The following is a 24,768-nucleotide window of genomic DNA, read 5'->3' on the forward strand; positions in this document are numbered from 1 at the left end:
GTCAATATTAAATTTCAGTATTATTTGAGTGTTTGTTCAGTTCAGAAGTAAAAAATGCTTTTAAAATTCTTAATTCTATTAAATTTAAAGTTATTTGCTGTTACCGGTCAACAGCCTGTTCCGCGTTGTATTTTTTCCATCCAGAATGGAATTTATATGTGTAATTTACAGATACAAAACAGTGATATTGCTGCTGACTTTTCAGTAATTGAAGGGAATCATCTTGAAGGTATGTTGGCTTCTTTATTAACTCTTTCGAGTGAGTTTTGTATTGTTAAGGTCATACTTAAGGTGTAGTGAAATACTTTAATTTAGTGCTGTCGAAAATTGTTGTGCCATGGCAAATCTTGGTGGTAAGCCTCGACCAAAACTAAATACGTAATTCATGGCATGTTAAAAACAATTTTGTGACACTCAGTTTGAACTATACTGACTCTATTGGATTCGGACTTTGGAATTCGACTCCCAAAATCCTGACAAATCTACTTTAAACTTCATAATTTTTAATAAATTCATACAAAACAGGTTACAATGATTCAAGTGTTCAACTTGTTCGAGCATCACAACAGACAACAGTCAATGTACCGTCCGTAATTTGCAGACAGTTTTCAAACACAAAAGAATTGGTTTTAATCCTCTCACAAGTTCAAATTGTATCACAGAGCTCATTTGCTGGATGTTTCGCCCTTGAGACTCTAAAGATTTATTACAACTCAATTTATGAGCTTCCTATTTATACATTTATTAATAATCCATCATTAAATGAAGTTGACATCGCAAATAATAGACTTACTAGATTGCAATCAGGAATATTTAGAGGAACACATTTGAAGACTTTGAGTATTGATGATAATCGATTGACTACATTTGATGGTTCATGGCTTGCAGATGTGTCAGAGAGTTTAACATATTTGAACTTACGGTTCAATCTCATCAGTGTGCTTCCATCACAAGCTTTTGTACAGCTGACTAATCTTGAATTTATTGATTTGGATACTAATCAGCTCAGTGACATTCCACCTGATGCATTTGATGGACTGAGACATCTTCAAGATCTTGTCCTTTACAAAAATCGACTGACAAGTCTTAGACCTGAATGGTTTATTACATTGGAAAATCTTCAGCGTCTTAGACTTGAGTACAATGAAATTGAAGAACTTCCACAGGGAATATTCTCATCAAATAATCAACTTCAAAAATTGTGGATGTCTGATAATAAGATTAAAGTCATTGACTCAAATTCATTTGGAAATTTGCAAAATTTAGATGGAATTTTCTTTGAATTCAATGCAGTTGCCGCTATTGATGAGAGATTTTATGATCGTGCTGCTAATTTATATTGTAAGTTGATCCTTGTGAAGTAAAAAGAAACAAATTTCTAATCATTTCCTTACAGATTTATATCTATACTCCAACAACTGCACATCAGGACTGTTCTCAGCAGTCAATAATACACGTGACCTAGTTAGAAATGCCCTTCGTCCTTGCTTTGATAGCTTTATTCCAGAAAATAATGCTTCCATATCCTGTGAATATGAAATGAGTCCAGAAATCGGTTACACATGCACAATGACAATTGATAATCCTTCGGGAATTGAGTTCCGTGAAATTCCTGGTGAGCATGTCGATAACTTTAGTGATGAAAATGTGACAATGGTTCAAAGTTACATGCAGCGTACCACAATCGTACCTTCAATACTTTGTAGACAGTTTGTAAATTTGCAGTTTATTTATATTGCAATGTGTAGGGTCGAGGAACTGACCAGAACAGCTTTCCAAAATTGTGCAAATTTAGAATTTTTAAGCCTCGACTTCAATGACATAAGAGCCATTCCAGACAACACATTTTCATCCTCACCTCATTTAAACACGATGAGCTTCTTTTTAAACAGAATAACTGATGTTGGACCAAATGCATTTGCTGGAACCAAACTAATGTATTTAAATCTTGGAAATAATCATTTATCAAGCATAAATCCAGTGTGGTTCGAAGATGGTCGTGGGGATGACATGCGATATCTTCTACTGGATACAAATGATATCAAGGAACTGCCAAGCAATGGATTTTCAACATTGACTAATTTAAGTGAACTTATTCTATCCAGCAATCCATTAGAGGAAGTCGCAGACAATGCATTTGCAGGACTTCTAAATCTTGAAATTTTGAATCTTGGCGGTTGTAAGCTTAAAAGTTTACATCCGCAATGGTTCAATGATCTCGCAAACCTACAACGCATCTATGTAATGCAAAATGAACTGACTAAACTTCCTGCTGGAATCTTCAACAATGTTACACATGTAAATGTCGCAAATAATCAATTGCAAGCCATCAACTCAAATACATTCAGGAACGTCAACAACTTGGTTGTCCTTAATGCTCAAAATAATCAAATTAGTGAAGTTGATCCAAATTTATATGACAATGCAGAGTCACTGTACACTTTCCAGTTCCTTAACAATGAATGTGCTTCACTAAATATTATCAATCTACCACTAAACCGTGCATATTATCGTAAAAGGTTTGAAACATGTTTTGAGAACTTTATGCTTGAAAATTTTGGATTTATTGAATGTGAATACACGCATGTAGAGGTCATTGGATATCATTGCATCATGTCAATCTATAATGTTCGTGGAAATAACAATTATGAAGAAATTGAAGGCGAGCATATAGAAGATTTTGGCAATTCTGATGTTGTTTTTGTAGAAGCTTATCAGCAACAGACAACGATAATTCCGTCCATAATTTGCAGTCAATTTGTGAATCTTCAAATGCTTTACTTTGGATTTAATGGAGTTGATGAGATTTTTGCTGGAAATTTTGATGACTGTAGGAATTTAGAGTACTTAAACATTGAGTCTAATAATTTGAGGATTATACCTGAGATGGTGCTGCAAAATTCAGTAAATTTGCATACATTAACACTTGACAATAATCAAATAACAGTGATGGCTGAAAATGCATTTATTGGAACTAAAATATCGATATTAAGACTAGAATCGAATTTATTGACTGACTTCAATGTTAATTGGTTCAACGGAATCAACGAAACTTTACAGATGTTGACAATCAGGAACAATTCATTCACATCATTGCCTGAAAATTCATTTGAAAATTTAGGAAATCTACAAGAATTAGAAATTGGATTTAATGACCTTCCTGATTTATCAGATCACATATTCCAAGGACTATCAAATCTCTTATTCCTATCACTTTCAAATTGTAATATTCGTGACTTAAAATCATCCTGGTTCAATGACTTAACATCATTAGGAAGTTTGTTCTTGAATTATAATCATCTGACATCAATTCCGGACGGAATCTTCAACAATCAGCATGATTTATATGAAGTAAATTTCAATGGAAATCGTTTAAGTGCATTGAATTCTGAAGCATTTGGTAATTTATCCAGCATTCTATACATATCAGCTGTCAACAACAGAATAAATCTTATTGACCCTAAACTGTATGATGAGTCTGACAATCTTTACAATTTGTTCCTATTCAACAATCTTTGTGTGGATGACAACTTTATATCCATCGTTAATAATCGTGAAGTTGTTCGTGATCAGCTACAGACATGCTTTAATAATTACGAACAAGATGGATTTATGGAATGCAACTATGTTACTGTACCTGCATATACGTGTGAATTGACTATCCAAAATATCCTCGGTCGAGCTAATCCAGACCAAATTGGCGGTGAGCATGTGGACAATCAAAATGATTCTGATGTTATGTTTGTTGAGGCTTTACTGCAGCATACATTATCATTTCCATCAATAATCTGTCGACAGTTTAATAATTTACAGTATATTTACTTATTAGAAAGTAAACTGGAAGTACTGACAAGAGAAGCTTTTGAAAGTTGCACAAATTTGGATGTTTTGTTTCTTGATCAAAATGAAATTCGAGTTATTCCGGACAATGTCCTTCCACCATCTCCTACCTTGGCCTGGGTAAGCTTCTTTTCAAATGAAGTTAATCAAATTCATCCAAATGCTTTTGCTGGAACTGCTTTAAGTTATATTAATCTTGATGGAAATCGTCTTACAAGAATCAATCCAGACTGGTTTGAAGGCACAATTGGAAGAAATCTTATGTATTTCATGATATCTTCAAATAATATCAGTTCCTTACAAAGCAATTCCTTCCCAAACCTACCGAAAATCTTTGAAATTTCACTATCATCTAATCCATTGACAGACATCGCTAGTGATGCTTTTGCTGGACTTACAGCTCTAGAAATTCTAGAGCTTGAAAACTGCGGATTAAGAACTATTCATCCACAGTGGTTTAATGACCTTTCTTCATTAGTTGCAGTCTTCCTTAATGAAAATCAATTAACAGAACTTCCAGAGAATGTTTTTGGGAATGTTAGACAGATTCATGTGGCAAACAATCAACTTCAAAGAATTAATGCAAATGCATTTCCTAATTTAAGTAGTCTAATCCGTTTTAATGGACGAAACAACCAAATTAACGAAATTGATCCTATATTTTACAATGATACACAGTCACTGTACAATTTACAGCTTAATGGAAACATTTGTGTGTCAATAGATATCATGAATTTAGCATTAAATCGAGAGTATTATAGACCAATGTTTGAGCAGTGCTTTGCTAATTTTGAAGGTGTAAATTAATAGTTAAATCTAAGCTTTATGTATGGTGAATGGATTCGATTAATTTATAGACTTTTATTCAAATAAATCCAAAATATTAGTTACATTTAATCTCAAGTCTATAGCAATTTTCATGATCTTCTTTGTTCCATGAAACAACTTTAGCAAGAGGCTTGTCAGTCTTTAAATGTGCTGTAAATGCATCGCTCACTTTTGTTGGTGAAAACTTTGAGAATAGAACAACTTTTGTAGCATTTTTGGCATCCTGAAATTCGACATTTAAATTTTTGATTTCTTGTCTTTCAGACATTGTTGTGTTTGTGGATGTTTTGAGTCTAGCTTGTGGTTGGACATTCTTGGATTTCAGATTTAATTGGTCGCATATGTCTTCGATTTCAGATTGTGTTGGCGGAGATGTTTTTGGGAAGCATTTGGTGTGCCAAAGACCCATTGTTTGCTGATAAACTTCATAAAAGTCACTGAAATTAGAGAAAGATTAGGGTTTGGTCAATGACTGCAGAGCTCATTGAGATTTAAGGTTTGGAAAACCAGAGGACAATTCAGAGTGGTTTAGGAAACCCTTTGATCCCATTTGAGCTTCAAAATCACAATTTCCAATCTTCATACAAAAGCTAAATGACCTTAAAGATAGTTCAAAAGCAATTTACCTTCCATCAGTTCCATAGAATCCCCAGCAATGCTTCTCATCCGCTCCATTCGGACAATCCTTCTTCTTATCACAAACAACCTCATATGGAACGCAATACGATGAATCTGTACATTTAAATTTCTTATAAGATCCATGGTTGCACTTAGATTCACAAAAACTGACGTCTTCATCGCTTCGGTCCCAACAATGAACAATTCCGTCACAAATTTTTCTTGGATTTGTTATCTTTAAATACTCAAAACATGTACATTCACTTGGCTCATCGGATCTATCACCACAATCGTCAATATGATCACAAAACTTTGACTTGTCCATACATTTTCCATTTTTGCATTTGAAGCTACTTGAAAGTAAACATGAAGATTCCTTCTTTTGCTTAACTTTCTCACAAGCTTGCGGAGTTTCATCACTTCCGTCATGACAGTCTGGAATTTTATCACAAACTTGTGATAATGTGAGACATTTACCGAATGGACATCGATGAGTTTGACATGGAAAATCAGATGCTATGATCTTGCAATCGTTGCATGTTGGGCTGTCTGAAAATGTAAATTATATGGAAGTGTTTAGATCAATATTTACAGAAGTTTAAAGGCACTAAATTTACCTTTGAAATCAGCAATCTCAGAGTAAACATGACCACTTTTGAGATCAAATACTTCGACAGGATTAACAAAATCGCAAAATCCTTTCTTCATTTTATGGAATGCTTTTGGGTACCAATCACTGGTGTTCGTCCTGCATACAATTGTTACGATTTTGTGAGATGCTGTGAAAAGATTGATAAATATTTAGAATTTATAGCAGAGGCTATTCAAATAAGGAACAAAGAGTTAGGATCAATCTTTGAGCATCCAAACCTACTCCTCGCCTCTAATGCTATATTACTTACTTTCACTATCACTGCAATACTCCTTAATGTTCTTCTCATCATCCTTATGAACTTTATAACAATCTTTTCCATTTTCACCTTTACAATTCCTTTCAATTTTTAAATTCAAACTTTTAAGACTTTTCTTCATTCCAGCAACCGTAACAGCCATGCACTTTTCATCATCTTCTTTAATTTCATTTTCAATAGGCAGGAACAATGGAAGCACGTGTCGATTAAAATGGAAATGCTTTTCAAGACGAAGTAGCATTGCATTTGAATTATTAATTTGCTGTATACAATTGACTTTTGATATTTGTTCGTATGGACTTTGAATTTTGAGGTATGACTTAGCATTTCCAGCAACAGCTGAAACATAATTAAATTTTAAAGGATTTTCATCGTGGCCTAAAATTGATTTTTCAACTAAAACCCAAGATTTATCGATTAAAATGCCAACGCCAGCAAGGTCTCCATTTGTATGAATTTCGACTGTCCATGGGAAATAAAAGTCATTTAAATGATTCCAAACGTGGACACTTTGTGGTTTTAGGAACGTCGAGTTGGCGGAAATTGGAACAAGCTTTTGATCAACATTTGAAAATGTTGTCTTTTTATCAATAAAATTGCTTTTTTTGAATGGCGAACATTCAACTTCCAAAGCTAAGCAGCCATTCACATCATTAGGTTCAATTCTTGCCGAACTTCTTATCATTGATTTTGCACTTGGATGACCTTCACGTCTTCTTATGTCAATATCCATATATAAATTATGCTTAGTCATTGCAATTGCTCGTGCACTTTTTACTGACTTGAATCCAATTATGTTGCATACATCAGCTCCTAAAGACATTGCGTTTTTCATCATATTTCCATCGTCATCGCACATAAGCTTCCAATTTGATTTTATATTTTTAGTCACAATTCCTTTTGAGTGCAGATATGGCTTGTTGTTGATGTCAAGGCTGATTGAGTGACCGTCGGTAAGAGCGACTGTTGGAAATTTAAGGAATTATATGAATTAATTTAAAGTTTTATTAACATTTAAAGCAAAGGTTTTTCAAAGTGTCGGCCTCGGTCTCGGCATGTAGAACCCAAACCTAAATGTCAACTTACCGCAATACATCTGAAATTTAAGTAGTAATATTAAATAAATTCATAATGAATTAGAAGATATTAAATTATAAATGTTCACCTCATCTTCGCCAGCTTCACAATCTAAATTTCCATCACACTGTTTGTCCCAACTTATGCAAGTCTTTGATTTCGGGCATGAGAATTGAGTGGGATTGCAATTTACTGTAAAAAATTAAAATTATTTACTAACTTTAAAATTATAATTAAATTATTGACTTACAGCATCCAATTTCATCACTAGCATCTGCACAATCAACATGTCCATCGCAAATCAATTTAGTAAATACTCCTTTCAAGTGATCCTTGCATTTACAATTAAGCTCATCGGTTCCATCCTCACAGTCAAAAGTTCGATCACATCGGAGATCAATGTGGATAGTTTGTGGAATTCTGGAATGAAATTGATAAATTTAAGTATAGAATGGAATTATTTTGGATTTGAGGTAGTCCTAGAGTTCAGTCAGGCCTTATAATCATATACCTACCTTGAACATCTAAAAACTTCACCCTTCAATTCCTTTTTCGATATTTTTTTATTCTCATTCTTGTTGTCAGCCTTATTAGGGTCAATATCACTCTTTGTATCATTTTTATCGTTCATACTTCCAATAAGCATCAAATCCATCCAATTCAATGGACAGTTAACTTCATCTTCACCACCAAGACAGTCCACAATACCATTACATTTTGATGTTTTTGGAATGCACTTTGGAATTCCCCAAACACAATTCATTCCTGGACAATTTTCTCGTGGAGTATTAAATGGAAGTTGTTTGAGTGGATTTGTGTATTCTGCAATCCAGTTTAGATATAATGTTGTCCTCGTATATACACCTGGTTCATTAGCACGAGCGCATCCTTCACCATGAGACACAATTCCTAATAAGTACCATTCTGATGGATTTGAATATCCTCGACATACCAGTGGACCTAAAGTGAAATTTGTTGGAACTAACAATCTAGACAGCAATAAAAATCAATCCTTACCTCCAGAATCACCCTGACATGCATCCTTTTGACCATCTTTCTCTCCAGCACAAACACATTCACTTTCCTCATCAGTTGGAGATTTGCATTTCGGAAGGACGGGAACTTCAACTACCTGAAGCTCATCGGCTGTGATTAATCAAAATAAAATTGATATTTTTAGGGATTAAAAGCATTAATAGACGTAAAACTTACGATCAGGTCCCTTTTCTCTTAAAGCACCCCATCCTAATGTTGTACATACGCTTCCTGCCTTTGGTCCATAAATCCAATCTTCAGTTCCAGTTCTATCCTTGCTTGGCAAACAAATCGGTCTCACCCATTTATTGAAATTCAATGGATCTTTTAAACGCATCAGTGCAATATCATGTCTTAGTGTTGATCGATCATATTGATCATGTGGTATGACATGAGTAACATGTGTAATTTGAATCATTGGTGAATAGCTTGATCGACGAAGGAGTCCGGCTCTGACTTCAAAGTGATGAGTTTCAAATGCTCGAGTGCAATGGGCAGCTGTTGGAGATAAAAATTGAAAGTGGCGTTTTGTGCTGCTCGGGATTAATTCTTAAAATTAAATCACATACCTGTTAAGATCCATCGTTCATTGTAAATACTACCACCGCAGTGAAATCGTCCATCTTTAAAAATTGCCACAATAAATGGAAATTCTCCAGGAAGTGCTGACGTTCCACCAACGATTCTTGCAGCTTGAACTTCGTGTGATTCATCATCAGCTTTTCTTTTATTTCTTGTGAATTTTTCAGCATCAATTTTCGAAATTCCACATTTAGGCTGTCCACATTTGACATAAACTATACTATTTTCCTCCATACCAATTAGTGCCTTCTCCATACGGCATGTATCGCTAAATGCTGGTGGCTCAATGTCTCTTCCAGTTGAATGAATAAATGGTCCAGCAATTTGACCACTTTTGACGCTAAGAAGTGGTTTAAAATTGTTCCTTCCAATTTCATTCTCACAAGCTTCAATTGCCCATTTTATTGGATTCTTACAGACTGGATACCAACGACCTTTAAAATTTCGATGTAAAATTCCTTCAGAATGTGATGCAAAATATGAATTAACAGCTCCAATTTGCTGTACAATCATTGAACATTCAGTTTCATCCTTTCCATTGTAACAATTACTGAATCCATCACATTTCTCGAGTGACGAGTAGCACATCATTTTTGATGGATTGTCTTCATAATCCTTCCTATTTTCATAACATGAATATTGAAATTTGTCACATCCAAAACAACCAAGTTCGTCAGTTCCCATTGGACAGTCAATAAATCCATCACAAATGCGACTTTCATGAAGTCTTGCTTTACATGAACATGCTGTCTCGTCACTAGCATCAACACAATCGACTCTCGAGTCACACCATTTTGATTTTAAGATACATTGATTTGTACTGAAGCATGGCAACTTGCCTGGTTCACAATTGTGATGAGTTGATTGATTCATGTTGAATATTTGACTTGGATATGTGGCATAGATGATGTCGTATTGGGATGGAATATTGTATGGATTTGAATTGTCTAAAATAAAATGACATTAGTTCAAAAATTAAGACTCAATCAAACAACTTACGATTCCTTCCTTCCATTGCATCCTTAGCTTTACCATCATCTCCCTTGATTCTATTCCAAGTTCCACTAGGTTTACTTGTTGGTGCGACTGTTGTCGTTTGTTCATAATATGCTGGAAATTGTGCATTATCAGTTGGCATAAAAGCACAGAATGTTGGTTGTCCCATTGATTCACGAAAATTTGGATATGCTTGAGGACTTTGCATCATTGGCTGAAATGGTCGTTGTCCCATGAATTGTCCACCAGTTGGCATGTACATTCCTGAAATAAATAAAAAGTAAGAAAATTTTAGATTCATAATTTTTAATTTTAATTTTTTCAACCATTGTGTCGAACATATTCAGGTGCAATCAAGCTTCCATTATCTTTATGATCATTACCTCCAGGCTGCGTATGCATCATGGGCATTGGCATCATTTGAGGATAAAAGAATGGTTGAACTTGACGATATTGTTGTGGATAATTTACAAAGCAAACTGGATATGGCATGACTCCATAACCAGGATTCATGATAATTCTTGAGGTTGCTTTCATTGTTTCACCAGTTGTTGGATATACAACAGGAGCATTTGCAAATCCTGAAAATTGCATTGGTGGAAAATTTTGTTGAGCTTGTCGATTTTCTTGCTTATCTGATTCAGATCTGGTATTTGATGCAATTTCTTTTATTCCATCATCTATTATGTCATGTAACAAGTGAGCAACTCCATCCAAAATATTATTTCCTGTAATTTTATGATCAATTTTCTTATCAAAGCTTGGCTCATGATCATAAAGTTTTGTGGATAAATATCTGTCATCTTGAAGTTCATCCACAAATTTTGGAGGTTTATTGACTGAACTATCAAATGATGATGCTGGACAAGCTGTTATGTGCTCTGGATCTGATGGGAGCTTGCTGATTGTTGGACTTTTTAGTTTTGTTGAAATTTCATCTGGAATGTAGATAAATTTTATTTAGACTATTGGCAGCGGCATATCCTCGTACTTACCTTCGGAACTTTCGTTTTCTAATCCAACTTCTTCTCCATCAGCTGATTTATAAATAATTTTTGTATGTCCCTTCTTCTTACCATCCTTTTTATGATAAACTTGTTTGTGATGGTCTTTGTGATTTTTATCATATTTGGTATGATGATGCTTGTCAATTCCTTTAGTTTTATGCAATTTTTTGTCATGATCTTTTACAATTACTTTTGTCTTCTTCTTCTTTTTATAAAGTTGCAAATTTTCATCAAGTTCTGATGATAATTGTTCACCTAGCAGTTGTAATTCGTCATCGTGTTGACTTTCTTCGTCAAGTAGATTTTCTGGTTGGACAATCAAATGTTCATCACCTAAAATAATATATTGAGAATTTTCATTATCAACATGAGCAGGAGATAAAGATGAGGAAGTACGGCTGGATAGGGCATACGCTTCGGAAGAAAAATGTCATTGCTGGGACAGAAACACAAGTTTTTTACCCAGCCCTTGGATGGAATCCACAAGGGAAAAAGCGACCAGGAGCTCCTACTTGGCGCATAACAGTAATGAAAGAATGTCCAGACAGAGAATTTGTACAAACTAGGTGACAGAGCCAGCAACATAGTCAGATGGAAAGCCTTTTATTGTAATCTAAGCTCCACATAGGAACATGGTTGCAGTAAGTAAGTAAGTATCGGCAGTGTAGTAAACTATCCGTACTAGTGAACTATATATAGCATGTGAAATTGGTCCCAAGATAAATAAATAAAGTTACATACCTAAATCTTGATCAGAAATATTTTCTTCAATGTCTTCCTCATTTGGATCTCCAATTACATCTTCATCAGAATCTCCATCTCTTGTAATCTTCGCAGTTGTAGTCTCTTCATTTTCAGTGTTTTCCTTAATATCTTCTGTTGTTGTCTTTACATCATCTGCATTGCTATTTGATCCATGCTCTTCTGAAGATTCTTCAGATGACTTTTTCGGCTTCTTTTTCTTCTTTTTGTCTTTTTTCTCATCTGAGGATTTTCTTTCATTATCGTCAGTTCTTTCATTGTCATCAGTTCTTTCACCATCGTCAGTTCTATCACTATCGTCAGTTCGTTCATTATCATCAGCTTTATCACTATTGTCAGCTCTGACAATATCGTCAATTCTGTCATTTTGTTCATTAATTTCAACCTTCTCAGCAAGCTTCTTATCAATATCAACTACATCCAAATCCTTCATTATATCCTCAATTTCCTTAAACTTTTTAGTTATTTCCTTAAATCTCTTCATAACCCTCGAATAAATTACATCACAATCATTACTATTTGACTTTTTACATCGAATGAACTCATCACGAACTTCTTCAAGTTTCTGCTGAATCAGACGCTTTTCGCGTTTTTCTCTTCAAGAATCGGCGCACGATCAAAATTAATTGTGTCAATTTCATGAAGATTGCCAACATTGCGTTTGTGACGAATGCGTTTATGAATGGAATTATCGATGAGGTTTGAAGTTTCGAGGAGACTTATGATGTCGTCGTCAATTGCCTTCATTTCAGCACTCAAATCGTGAATATTATTTTGAATTAAATTTAAATTTTCGTCATCAATTTCACTAATTTCGAGATTTTTAATGAAATTTTCTGAATTTTTTAGAGTATTTTCAAACTTTTCAATTGAATTTTCCAAATTTTCACGGCGTTTCCGGACAAAATTTTCATTTTGATTAATTTCCCGATATTTGTCTTCCAAAAGTTTTCCAATTTCATCTTCTTCGTCAATTTTTGCATCTCTTTTGATTAAATTTGATGATTCTGATTTGAAAAAGTCATGCTCGCGGTCACGAAACTCATCTTCATCGCTGTCTATTGTTAGTTGTCTTTGAATTTCATTATTGACACTTCTTTTGGAACGACATGAAAATTTTGCTGAAATATGATTTGGACTGTAAGATTCGACAGCATTTATTGTTATTTTTGGGTGTTTCTGCGAGTTGTAGGCTGAAAAATTTGTAAATATATTAATTAATGACTGAAATTTTGAATTATTAGAACTCTAAGTCATAGTTAAGTCAACCAGGAGACACTATTTTTCGACTTTTTCGTGCCATGTGTTTTCAAATCACCCGAATAGCACAAGTCAAGTAATTGTTCCAAAATTCAGTGCCAGATTGGAATGACTCTGGCTTGATGTCGGATTTAAACTAAATTCGGCACCCAATTTAAGCTCAGAATTTTGTGAGTCAAACTAATTAAAACAGAAAAAAATGCTTACCTTGATTTATCAAAATTAATCCAAATAATGCCAAAAGTATTGAAATCAAGACGAAAATGATAATCAAAACTATCATGAGTGTTTGATGCTTCAAATGTGAAATACAAAATAGCTTCAAACAACTTTTATTGCCATCTAAAATTAAGTTAAATTTAAAAAATTTTAAACTTAAATTTCTATGCTTTTATGATCAAAAAAAGTCAATATTGAAATATTGAATAAAATTGAAAAATAACCAAAAAACTAGACTTCCATTCAATGAACTTAAATATTTATAAAATATATTTTGTTCGATTTCGCTGACAACAATTGCGTAAAATTTATTAAACAGCACAAAAAATATTACTTTTTTTATGTCGCACACATAATTTTATTATTCTTATAATTAATTGCTCAGGAAAAATAAAATTAAAAATGTTTCTAAATTTGCATAGAAAATTTATAGAATTTTATCAAACAGTGCACTTAAATTTTTAAAAAATATTTTTGAATTTTTGAGCCTCCCATTTAATATCATAAAAGGAGTGGTTCTGATCCCACTTAAACTGTAGGTCTAATTTAAGTTTCACTCGTTAAACAATCATTAATTGGCGCAGCAACTGGATCTTAAAGATTGAATAGCTAAAAGTTTTTTAATTTTAAAAAATTTTTAATTTTAAAAATTTTTTTAAATTTTCAACAAAAAACTTTAATGAAATTTTAAAAAATAAATTTTTCAAAAAATTTTATGATTGTAGAAAATGCTAACAGCATATTAATAGTTCCATTTGTCAAAATTATTCAATTTTCAAACATTTCAATTCATAAATTTGAAAAGGATTTTTAAAAGTTATCTCACGCACCACTGACAATTAATTGTTTTTCACTCTCTTTCATTTTTTTTTTAATTTCTGACTTGCACTTTAAGTTCTTTTTTTCACTTCTGATAAGCTCAACAATTCAACAACTACTGACGAATTTTCAATCAATTAATTTCAAAAAACAATTATTTAATTGTTTTTATTTTAAATTATTAAAATTCAGCAAATTCTTTTTTTTTTTTTTGAAGAAGTTGTAAAGGGTTTGGCACTCTTTTTGTGGTTTAATATAAATGCTTGATGAAAAGAAATATATCAGATAATAAATTTAAATCTGACTCGCTTAAAATTTTCAGCATTTAGTTATCTGTTCTTATTTGCTGCATCAAAAATGCACAAAATCCAGTATGACAAAAAAACAAAATTTTTAATTTTTTTCAATAATTTTAAATTTATTTTTCAAGAGACAATAACAATTATTTGATAAAATATGTAATTTTTAATAAACAAATATTTATGAAATAGCAAAATTTTCAGGACAACAGCATCCACAATCAGGTACCGGGCATATATCGTGGTTCTCAAACCATTCCATCAAATGAGCCTGTTCAAAAGACAATAATTAATTTAAATTCTATAAAAGTAAAACGATGGTTAATTACCGTATGAAATGAGTGACTGCATGTTAAACAACTGTTTGCAGATCCTATAAAATGAAAAATAAATCAAGAATTTTAGTAAGAAGACCTTAGTAATGTTGTCCATATAAAAATCAATCAAAACTAATCCTCACCTTTAATTGGTAAATTACAAAATGCACAATAAAGGAGAAACTTCTTACAATGTAGACACGATGGACCTTTCGAAGTCTTCTTACATTGTACACACTCAGACATAAACTCGACAGTGCTAGGCTGTTGAACAGGAAATGATACAAATTTCATCACTTGAGCTCGAGTAGGCAGCATATTGAAGCAATAAAGTATATCTGCATAGGTTTTCTTCAGAGTATCGTAAAAAGTTCGGTTACTTTCACCCAAAATGCTTCGATTAATTTCATTAATTCTGAAGTCATCAAGTGAATCTGACCAAGAATTGCTTCTCGTTTGTCCTTTAAGATGTTGAGCCAGCACCCAGGCATTGTATTTGATTGAATTTTGAGAATTGATATCCATCGCTGTTACAGTGTGATATGGTGAGGCACTTTGCTGTATTGGGAGATATTGTTGTGATTATTTTATTGAATATTTTGAGGATTGCAACATGGAATAACACAAATTGATGGAGATGTCATGCAGATGGGAAAATGCAGTGAATTAAGGAAGAAATGTTTGTATTGAAATTGGATACAGTGCTAAAAGATGAAAAGCATGCTCAGTGATACCGTAATATACTCGTTAGAAGTGTGAATCCAATTCGAATTTCCTTCACAAAATTCATTAGAATAGTGATTGACTTTATAATGAGAAGACTTTAACGACACGGAGAACTGGAGGTAAATTGTAGGAACTGTGGGAATTTCCTAGTTTAAACTCAGTCTCGTCTTAGTTCTGTCTCAGTTTCGTTCCAATCCTATCTAGGTACCGTACCAATCTTGTCACAGTTCCATTTCATTTCTTTCCCAATCCCGCCAAAGTCCGTGTACACTACGGTAACCATTGAGCATGCTTGCTTACTACATGAATGAATTTTTGTTTGAATCTAATACTAATTTATTAGTAAATCATGCAAAAAAAACTATATGAAAATGTTAAGCACACTGGATAAATACCTTGAGTAACCGTTGTGCATGTAAATGCTAAAATACAGTTTTTCACATTTTTTTTATAATTTATTTTATGCGAAAAAGAAAAAAATAAGAAATTTTTTTGTTAGTATTTTGAAAACCTTATTCCATTGTCTTAATGATGTTTAATGTGACTTAAATATGGGGCCGTTCACTTATTACGTAATGCAGAAAATAGATTTTTTGATGTAAACAAATGAAAATTAAAACAAAATCTCAATTTATTTTCATTTTCGGACTCCAAATGGACTCCAAAATCTGGATTTCGAAATCCAGCTAACTTTAATCTCAACTCATCACATCTAAGAGCATTAAGTAATAAGTGTACAGTCCTCAAATTGAATATAAGAAAATACAAATTTTTTAAAAGTTTGTAAATATTATCAAAGATTTAAAGTGTAGAATTGATGACTTTTACTGGAAAATAAATCCTTTTCAAAATTGCATCAAAATCAATTAGCAAAATTCAAATTGCTATCAAACTAATGTGCTTAGTCATGCCTTAAATTTATTAATGCATATAAATATATATTAAAGTGCATATTACCGCTAGAAAATATTGCATATTAACCTATATGTTAATTAAATTATAGCAGTGATAGTCAACATCTTTTGTACCAGTTGTCACACCTTAAATGTACCCAGCTTAGTACAGCTAAGGTATATATGAGAAACTGACTTTTTGAACCGATTGACTACCACTAAATAAAGTCATCATCATTTCATTAACTAAATAAGAATTGAAACTTACGCTTGTGTTCGATTTGGTTGAAAATGATGAAGTCCTTGATGAAATCTCTTGACAGTATTTACCGAAAGTAACACAGAGCATTGCTGCTGTTTGGACGTCTCCTTGCTTTGCATAGTGGTTTATTCTAAAAGAAAATTCGATTAATTATCAATTCTTAACGGATTCAAAGGAGGTGTCGGGAAAGTTATCAAATTGAAGGATAACCTTAAGGCATACAGCGTTGACAACAACCTTCCGTATTCCGTAAATGCCTACGCTCCCTAATATTTCCAAATCAGAATACATCATCAAATCTAAAATACTTACAGAGCCTCCAAAAATGCCTTTGCGAATGGATTTGGACTTGAGAACATTTCATCATCCGACAGCTCAAAATCACTATTATTTAATGCCAATGCAATTGTCTCAGCAATACTCCAAGTCTGCACCAAATCAGGTCTTCCAAATTCTTCAGCAATTTCCTTGTTCCTTTACACATAAGTGGAAGATTTGATGGAATTATCACATAATTTTCAGCAAGTTCTCTAGACACCATAAGGAGCTTTGAAACATCATAGATACAGATGCTGACACTCATTGATGACTTTCTGTCCATTATGTCTTTTGGTGGATAAAAGACTGGCTTAGAGCCGTTGACATTTCCAAGATATCCACCGGATAAAGCTGATAATGCTCTTGGTGTTGTCGTTTGATTTCTCAAACTAAATCTTTTGGCAGCAAATGGACGTGAAAATGTCACTAAAATTCCAGTTGGATTAAATTTAATACCGGATGTCTTTGGAAATGGAATCATTGAATCTGACAAGGCTTTGGACAGAGCACCTTCAAGTCTTGGTGATTGTAGCCTCAAATAATGAGCTTTATCACCTCCAGTTTCCTTTTTAAAGTCAGAAATGAGTGCTCTTAAGCATGAATCGACACAAATCTTTCCCTTTTTCATTCTACTTGCTGCAGTCTCTTTAAGGACCTTCATCATTTTCAGTGATAAATTCTCATCCAATGTTGTTCCTGGACAGAATTCAAAAATTGGTACACTTGTAAATGGATATCCAGATGGAAAGATTAATTGAATAATGATAATAAATCCATTGATGGATACTCTGGCCATTGCATTGCGTTTATCCAAGTCGTATTCAAACTTTTGTACTCCTGGAATAGCTGAAAAGATGAAATACATTTTGATTAGTTGGAAGTGATATTAACTAGATTTAAGGAGGAAGAGGAAGTCTTCAAAACAACTTACATTCAATAGGACAAGTCGTAAATTCATGCAGCAATAAGCAGCTAGGCTGTGTAGCATTCTTCTGATTCTGATGATATTCCAATGCAACCACACCATTTTCAGTCTCAATTGTATTTTGGTAACATAAGTTCTGAAGTTCCTGATCTAATTTCCAAACTCTAAATGTCTGATCACGACTCCATGTGCATATTTCTAAGTCATCTGACCTTGAGTATGGATCATTTCTGTATGCAAAGTCAAGGATGACATCTTTGTGTCCAGTGAATGAGCAGACTGGACTTTGACTATTTTTGGAGTTACTCCAGAGGAGCAATGAATTTTCACCACCTTCAGAACTGACCATTGGGACAATAATTGTTATCAGACCGTCTTTAAATGACGGTGGGGTATATCTAGCCCTCCAAACTGGTGATGGAGTTGCTGTTGTAATGATTCTTTCAGCTCTTCTTGGATTATTGATGTCGAAGAACTTGACACTTCCATCTTGTGAGGCTGTGATTAGGTTGCTCTCTTCTGTGTGACTCCAGTTGATACCATGAATACGATTTAAATGAGCTGTAATGTACTGGACTGGTCGTGAACCTTTTCTAATGTCCCAAATGCGAAGATCACCGTCATGTGCTGTTGCTATGAAATTCCCACTAAAAGCAGATGAAATATCCAAAAATTAAGGTAAGTTTAGCACAAAACTACAAAATACCAACTCACCTAGCTCTCGAGAATCCAGCTTGTGTAGCACCAGACATGCAAACAGCTGACAACGATAAAATTGGCCTCTTTGGATCCCTCAAATCCCATAAATGTGTATAAGTGTCAATGCTGCATGTAGCTAGCATATATGGATGCTTGCTATGCCAATCTATATCTGTGACTACTCTCGTGTGAGCACGCAATGAATATTCAAGAACTGGACTAGCTTCCGTCCATTTAAGGACCTCAATCAGCTGAGAAGTTGCAATAGCACAAAATGCCGATGACTGATTGCATATTGCAAATTCAGCACATGATACTTCAAATTTGCTGTTTCTATTAAACAGCTGTAAAGGTTCGGCGTAATTGTCTAAATTTTTGAGTGCCAAATGACGTCGTCCAGCAAGTAAGAGATATTGTCCAGTATAGTTGATTGACAGTGCTGTGGCTTGAAGATCATCGAGATTCATGAAATATTCAGCCTGACGAGTCACAGGACTTTTTTCTTCAATTTCTATGTCCATTTTTTAGTTTTGTTTAATTTTATGTTTTTTGATAAATTTCGTTGATATTATGTTGATATATTGATCATTTTATGGAAGTCTGCTGATTATTTATGTTTAAAGTTTCACAAAAATCTCAATTTTTATCATTTTAATAAGAATTAAGAAATTACACAAAGGTTTACTTTACTATCAGCTGGTAGAATAAATCAAAACAAAAGGGGCATGCAACTACGAAAACACAATCTGTTTACAAAATATTGGTCTGTTTTTTGGAGTATTAACTGTAAAGTGAGCAAAAAAATGATAAGCTTGGCAAAAATTCTTCTGATTTTATTTTACATGCATTTTTGCGTACGGGTTTGGAGTAAAGTTGTTTTTAAATTTAGAACGCTTTTAAAATCTTTAAATGTTCACTTGGCTCACCAATTTGTAAACAAAATTAAAATTTTATTTGTAATAAATTTAAGCCTGTTTGTTAATGTTATTATATTCACGAGCAGCACGCTGTGGGAAATTTTTGCTACTGTCATAAAAAAATTACAAAAGTCCTCGTATTATTGATCGAGGGACTTAAGCGCATTTTTGTCCCAGCGATCAGTATTTGATTAATAAGTCAGTTCAGTAGGACCCAGGTCACTTCCAAACCCACAAAGCAAGATCCAGTAGAATCCAAGTCACTTCCAGGCGGAAGATTGATAATTTAACGGATTTTAATAATTCAAACCACATAACGGTTATGATGAATTTAAATTTTGTTCAGTAAACACTGTTAAAAATTCGAAGAACATCGAAAAACACTGTAAAACAATGAAAAAACGTGTTGTTGTTGTATACGAAAATGAAAAATTGTTCATTATACTATTTATGCATTGATTTAAAACTTCTAAATGACCGATAACCCAATAACTCGATAGAACTGATATTTTAAAACCATTCCGAGCTCTCTACGATGTCTAGATTTCGAGATCTCGCGTTCCAGCCGAACGACCGAACGAACGAACGAACGAACAAAGTGCATTATTAAGCTACCTTTTTGAAAACAAGTTTCAAAAATGCGCTAAAAAGTCCAAAAATATCCGTGTTTTTGACGTTTGAAGGTCTAGATCGTTGTTTTGACACTGACAATTATGAAAATATTGATCGACAATCGCTCGACAAAATTCTACTTTAAACTGAATCCGGTTACAAGTTAGAGTACCACAGTTACTTTGTGTCGCAGAAATTTCTAAAAAATGATAATTTATAGGAAATAGGGCTTGTGCAGTTTCGATTGTGGCTTGCTGTTTAGGTGTTCGATGCTTTTTGGAGTTGTACAAGTATTCGCAATGTAAGACAATTTTGAAATGTGAAACTAAATTCCAACCGAAATCTTACAAATTAAAATTTGTTTAAGTTTGATATTTTAATTGATTTTTATTTAATTCTTCCCGTCCACTTTGGAGGAGTTACTTATTTAACTGTGACTGTAGTTTTATAATGTTATGTTATTAATATAAATTAGGTAATACATGGGGATTTACCGTATATGCTTGGGTAATCGTTAAACTAAAATCTTCCCCTCTTGCTTTGTGGGGTATTATTCTAGTTATATATACACTATTCAAGAGAGATAATTCACGGGCTATGTAGGTAGCTAAGGTATTGTAAGATATGCAAGAGGCTTTAGATAGTAAGAAGTCAAACTCTTTGTTTAAAGGTCCTTAATCACATAAGCTGCTCGTTTTCATTTTCTATCATCAGTTCAAATAATTCTTGAATTTCTTGTTCTGTCATATCGTCTTCAATTTGTTCTTGACTTTCATCCTTTTTCTCACTTTCTTCTGAATTTTTGGATGTTTTCTTTATTTCTTGTTTACTTTTACTCAAATCCTCTTCTTGATTTTCAAAACTTTCGTCAATATCCTCAGTTTCTTTAGATTCTATTTCATAATGCTTGTTAATTATTTGGTTAAGTTCTTCATCGAGTCTTGTATCATCAAAAACTTCTCCGTCAAAATCATCACTATTGACATCCGATCATTCGAGTTCTTTAATTTGATCAAAATGATCAAAATTTGGATCTGCTCCATCAATTTTAAATTCATTTTGAAGATCCAACAGGATGTCTTGTTGATCCAAATTTGAGTTCAGACTTTCCACTTTTTCTTGATATTGTGTGAATTTTCAAGTCGTGTTCTTCAATTCCATCACGATAATTTTTTTCTTTGCCTTTTCGTCATCTTTATTAAATTGAAGATCCACCAGGATTGACTTTTCAATTTGACCTTCAAAATCTTCAGAATTTTTGTCAATGTTTGTATCAAAAATGTCTTCAACTTCAAAAGTATAATCATCTTTCAAATTATTATCATCAAAATTGTCAGAATTTTCCTTATTGTGCTTGATTTCTGTCACAAGTTCATCATCAATTCCTTCGATTCCTTCCTCAAAATCAAATCGATCTTTTGCATCTATTTTAAATTCATTTGGATTGATAAATTCATCATTTCCAGTCAATATTTCACCATTAAGCAGCTCAGAATTTAAAATTTCTTCATCAATTTCCTCTGCATTTTTCTCATTTTCTGAATGTTCTGTTTTAGATTCATTTGGTTTGTACTGACCTGATTTTGATTTTTCATCATTTAGAGATTTTTCATTGTAAGAATCTTTAATCAGTTTTGCCAAATTTGATTCAATTTCATTGGAATCTTCCGAATTTTTAGGTGTTTTGTCACTTCTTTCAGGATTATAAATTATTGTTTTTCGATCTAGATCCTCATCAAAATCAGATTGATTATTTGAGTCAACATTTTTATCGCCTTCCTTTGAAATATTTTGTAAAAAATTCTGAAAACTATTCCAAAATCCGAGTGGAACTTCCCAGAAATTATCAGGAATTTTCATAAAATTCTCAAAATTTGAATTTTCATATACAGAATTTTCAGTTTCTTGGTTGAGATTTTCAGCTTGAATATCAACAAACTCTTTAGAATCTTGTGATGCTGCTTCATTTTGTGGCTGAGATGGCAACTCATCATCTGAATATTCCGAGTTACGAATGTCTTTTTCGACAATTTTTTCATTTTTATTCATTCTCGAGACTTTTTGTTCATTAATTTCTGGTTCATCTGATTTTGAATTTTTTTCAGTCTCAACTTCAAAATCCGGTTCCATCATCAATATTTCCTCGGCTTCTATCAATTTTTCCAAATAATCATCATCAGTGTTTTTGAAAATTTCCGTTTCTGGGTCAGTTTCCGAGTCAATTTCAAGTTCTTGGGGATTGATTTTAATATTTTTTTGATCATTTTTCAGTTCGTTCTTGGAAGATTCTTCCTCTGGATATTCAATTTTCACTATAATTCCTTTCACATTTAAGTCTTTTGGATTTCCATTTTCCAAATCAAAACTGTTGTCTTCAAAACTTTCCTTTTCTGAATTAGCATCTTTAATCATAATTTCTTCACGTGGTACTTCATCATCAAAGCGCAATGAAACCTGATTATCAGCTTTTAGGTCTGCATTATCCTCATCAGGTATATCGTTCAATTCTGAATCATCGACAGTTTCATTAATAATATTTTCCTCAACTTCTTGAAGTAAAAGTTTAACAACTTCAGGATTGTTAGTCAAAAAGTTCAAAATTTCATCAGTTTCTGCATTTTGTGCTGGATCTTCTGACAATTTGTCATCAATCTTCGGATTTTCTGGCTCAACAACTAAGTTGAAGACAATTGGTTCTAAATTTTCAAAAGTTTTGTTTAAATTTGATTCTTCTGGATCCTCAAGTTCTTCAAAAATATTCAATTCAGATACTTGTTGCTCCTTAGCAGCATCAGTTTCTATATCATCAAACATTCGACTTTCAGTGTCTACATTGCCTATAATTATCAATTCTGGTGATTCTTCTGCTTCCATGCTCTCATCAGTTGCAATTCCCATCATTTTTAGAAATTCCTGTCCATTATCGATGACAGCATCCAACCAGCCATCATCCTTAGGTTCTTGAATCATCTCAACAATTCGATAGTCCTTCTTGGTACAATATTTAGCAATTGTGTCAATTTCCTTCTGAATTTCATCGTCCAAATTCTCAATCATTGTAAAGACATGATTCTGTGCTGCATAATTATCAGCAATTGTGTCAATGACACTTGATATTAAGTTGTAATTATCATATTCAAGTAAAGCTAAGTCACTGACTACATTTTTTAGCATTTTTATCGTTTCTTCGTTCCTTATTGCCTTCTTTATAAAATGTTTCGACACTTCAAATAAAACTTTAAGTTCGTCTTCAATTTGCTGACACGTAAGATGATAGAATTCAGCACCATACTCATCAAACTGTGGAACTTGTGGCTCATTGAAGAGTGACTTAATCAGATGATCGCCAATGGTTCGCACATACTCATCAGATTCATCGGCATATCCAATGAGATTCTCAACTTCTTCAATTATCATATTATCAATTGACTTCGTCTGATTAAGGATATAGGCGAGGACATTTCGGTAGTTTTGGAATGAAATAAAATCATTTGGAATTAAACGGCAAAATTAAATTTGCAAAAAGTTGCAAAAAATATTAAAAAAATTATTAACTTCATGTTTGTAAGCTTGACTGTAAATGACTAAGAAAAGCTTAAAAATAAAGTTGAAATTTAAAGAAAATTAAAATCGTGAGTACTAAGTCGTGATGAGTTCAGAGTACAAACAAAAGCTGAGGGGAAATTTCAGCAGCAAAACAAGTTTTATTTTGCAATAATTTAGACAATTTTTTTTGCGACTTTAGGCTTAATTCAAAATCCAAGTAGTCAAAAAAACAGATAATTAAGTGAAGTAATAGGAATTATTACGTTCAAATAATTGCTGCAATTATTTCCTAAAGACAGTTTGTCACGATTTTATTATTCTTTATTAGTAGGCGCACTTTTTGGTTAAATGGACAAATTAATTTGAATAGGAAAATGATGAGCTTCAGAACTCAACCATGCCTCTTGATACTAAGAGACAAGGAGCATCCTTTTGAGAATTATCTTACTTTACTGACCGTACAGATCAATTGTTCTGAATAGCACAAATCGATTAATCATTCAAAAATCTATCCCTAAAACAATGAGACTCTGGCATTGAATCTGACCAGGAATTAGATTTTTATATCGATTAACTGCCTTGTTATATTCGAGTATGGATCGCACTCTAATGGATCCTCTAATAGACACCTCTAATGGATGTTCTAAATATCTATTGCTGGCCAATTCCCAAGATCCTTCTCAATTATGATAAACTACCTGTATAAGTACCCTAACAGGCAAAGAGCATGCTCTCTAGAGCTTGCTTATATTAAACATAATAGATGAGCATCCTCGTAAGCGTTGCTTTCACTTTGATCTGCTCTTGAGACCAAGCGCTTTGTCTGTTATTCGCAAGTATTGTGACAATACAAAATAGACATCTAAAGATAGTCAAGATAGCTGTAAAATCAATAATATCAATTAAAAATATTCAAAAATGTTTCTTTCTATTTACAAAAATTCAAAAAAATTTATTTATTTAGTAAATTTTTGTTCGTAATTTTTTTTGGTTGTACAAAATCGTTTGCATGATGGATTCATGCTCGATTGTAACATTTTTTGGAATGCTCGTTGTATCTACAAACTAGTTGAGATGATTTTTTGTATTTTTTCAATTCAAACTTTTCGTCTTCATCACTTTTTCAAAATTTTGTTCCTTAATTTTTCTCAAACTTTTAGTACCAAATGAAAATTCAGCATAAAAGTTTAAGAACCTGAATTTTAAATAATTTTGGTTTTTGAAAATTTCAGAAGATCAATAAAGTTTTTTCATTCATTCAGCCATAAAGTTAGTCGGGGATCAGCATGAAGTCATCAAT

The 24,768-nt window shown here is 33.0% G+C and overlaps 4 protein-coding genes across 4 annotated transcripts; 1 reads left to right on the forward strand and 3 right to left on the reverse strand.

Moving 5' to 3' along the window:
- The first annotated feature begins 36 nt into the window (after nt 1–36).
- Nucleotides 37–4,737, forward strand: LOC139099019 (toll-like receptor 6). The gene is made up of 3 exons (XM_070651411.1): nt 37–229; nt 526–1,341; nt 1,397–4,737. The coding sequence occupies exons 1-3, from the start codon at nt 55–57 to the stop codon at nt 4,645–4,647; spliced, it is 4,242 nt and encodes a 1,413-aa protein (XP_070507512.1). The 5' UTR covers nt 37–54; the 3' UTR covers nt 4,648–4,737.
- LOC139099027 (serine protease nudel-like) lies at nt 4,724–12,140 on the reverse strand. Its single transcript, XM_070651420.1, has 15 exons — nt 11,636–12,140; nt 10,883–11,227; nt 10,214–10,825; nt 9,891–10,151; nt 8,879–9,838; nt 8,487–8,807; nt 8,292–8,420; nt 7,790–8,234; nt 7,525–7,694; nt 7,363–7,466; nt 7,284–7,293; nt 6,189–7,160; nt 5,904–6,065; nt 5,295–5,835; nt 4,724–5,105 (listed from the first exon to the last, which is right to left on the reverse strand). The coding sequence occupies exons 1-15, from the start codon at nt 12,138–12,140 to the stop codon at nt 4,724–4,726; spliced, it is 5,919 nt and encodes a 1,972-aa protein (XP_070507521.1).
- A 2,204-nt stretch (nt 12,141–14,344) lies between these two features.
- Nucleotides 14,345–19,096, reverse strand: Wdr59 (WD repeat domain 59). The gene is given in 9 exon segments (XM_070651416.1): nt 14,345–14,524; nt 14,583–14,626; nt 14,714–15,128; nt 15,692–15,718; nt 16,458–16,581; nt 16,764–16,926; nt 16,929–17,615; nt 17,713–18,341; nt 18,409–19,096. Coding segments are annotated over 9 exon segments (2,685 nt in total). The 5' UTR covers nt 18,915–19,096; the 3' UTR covers nt 14,345–14,434.
- Nucleotides 19,097–21,059: 1,963 nt separating this feature from the next.
- Nucleotides 21,060–23,339, reverse strand: LOC139099028 (interaptin-like). Its single transcript, XM_070651422.1, has one exon. It carries the CDS (start codon nt 23,337–23,339, stop codon nt 21,060–21,062), a length of 2,280 nt encoding a protein of 759 aa, XP_070507523.1.
- Nucleotides 23,340–24,768: the final 1,429 nt, after the last annotated feature.

Source organism: Chironomus tepperi, unplaced genomic scaffold (genome assembly GCF_022539635.2).
Source record: "Chironomus tepperi strain 1889 unplaced genomic scaffold, CSIRO-AGI_Ctep_v1 contig_458, whole genome shotgun sequence".
In the NCBI taxonomy this organism is placed as follows: Eukaryota; Metazoa; Arthropoda; class Insecta; order Diptera; family Chironomidae; genus Chironomus; species Chironomus tepperi.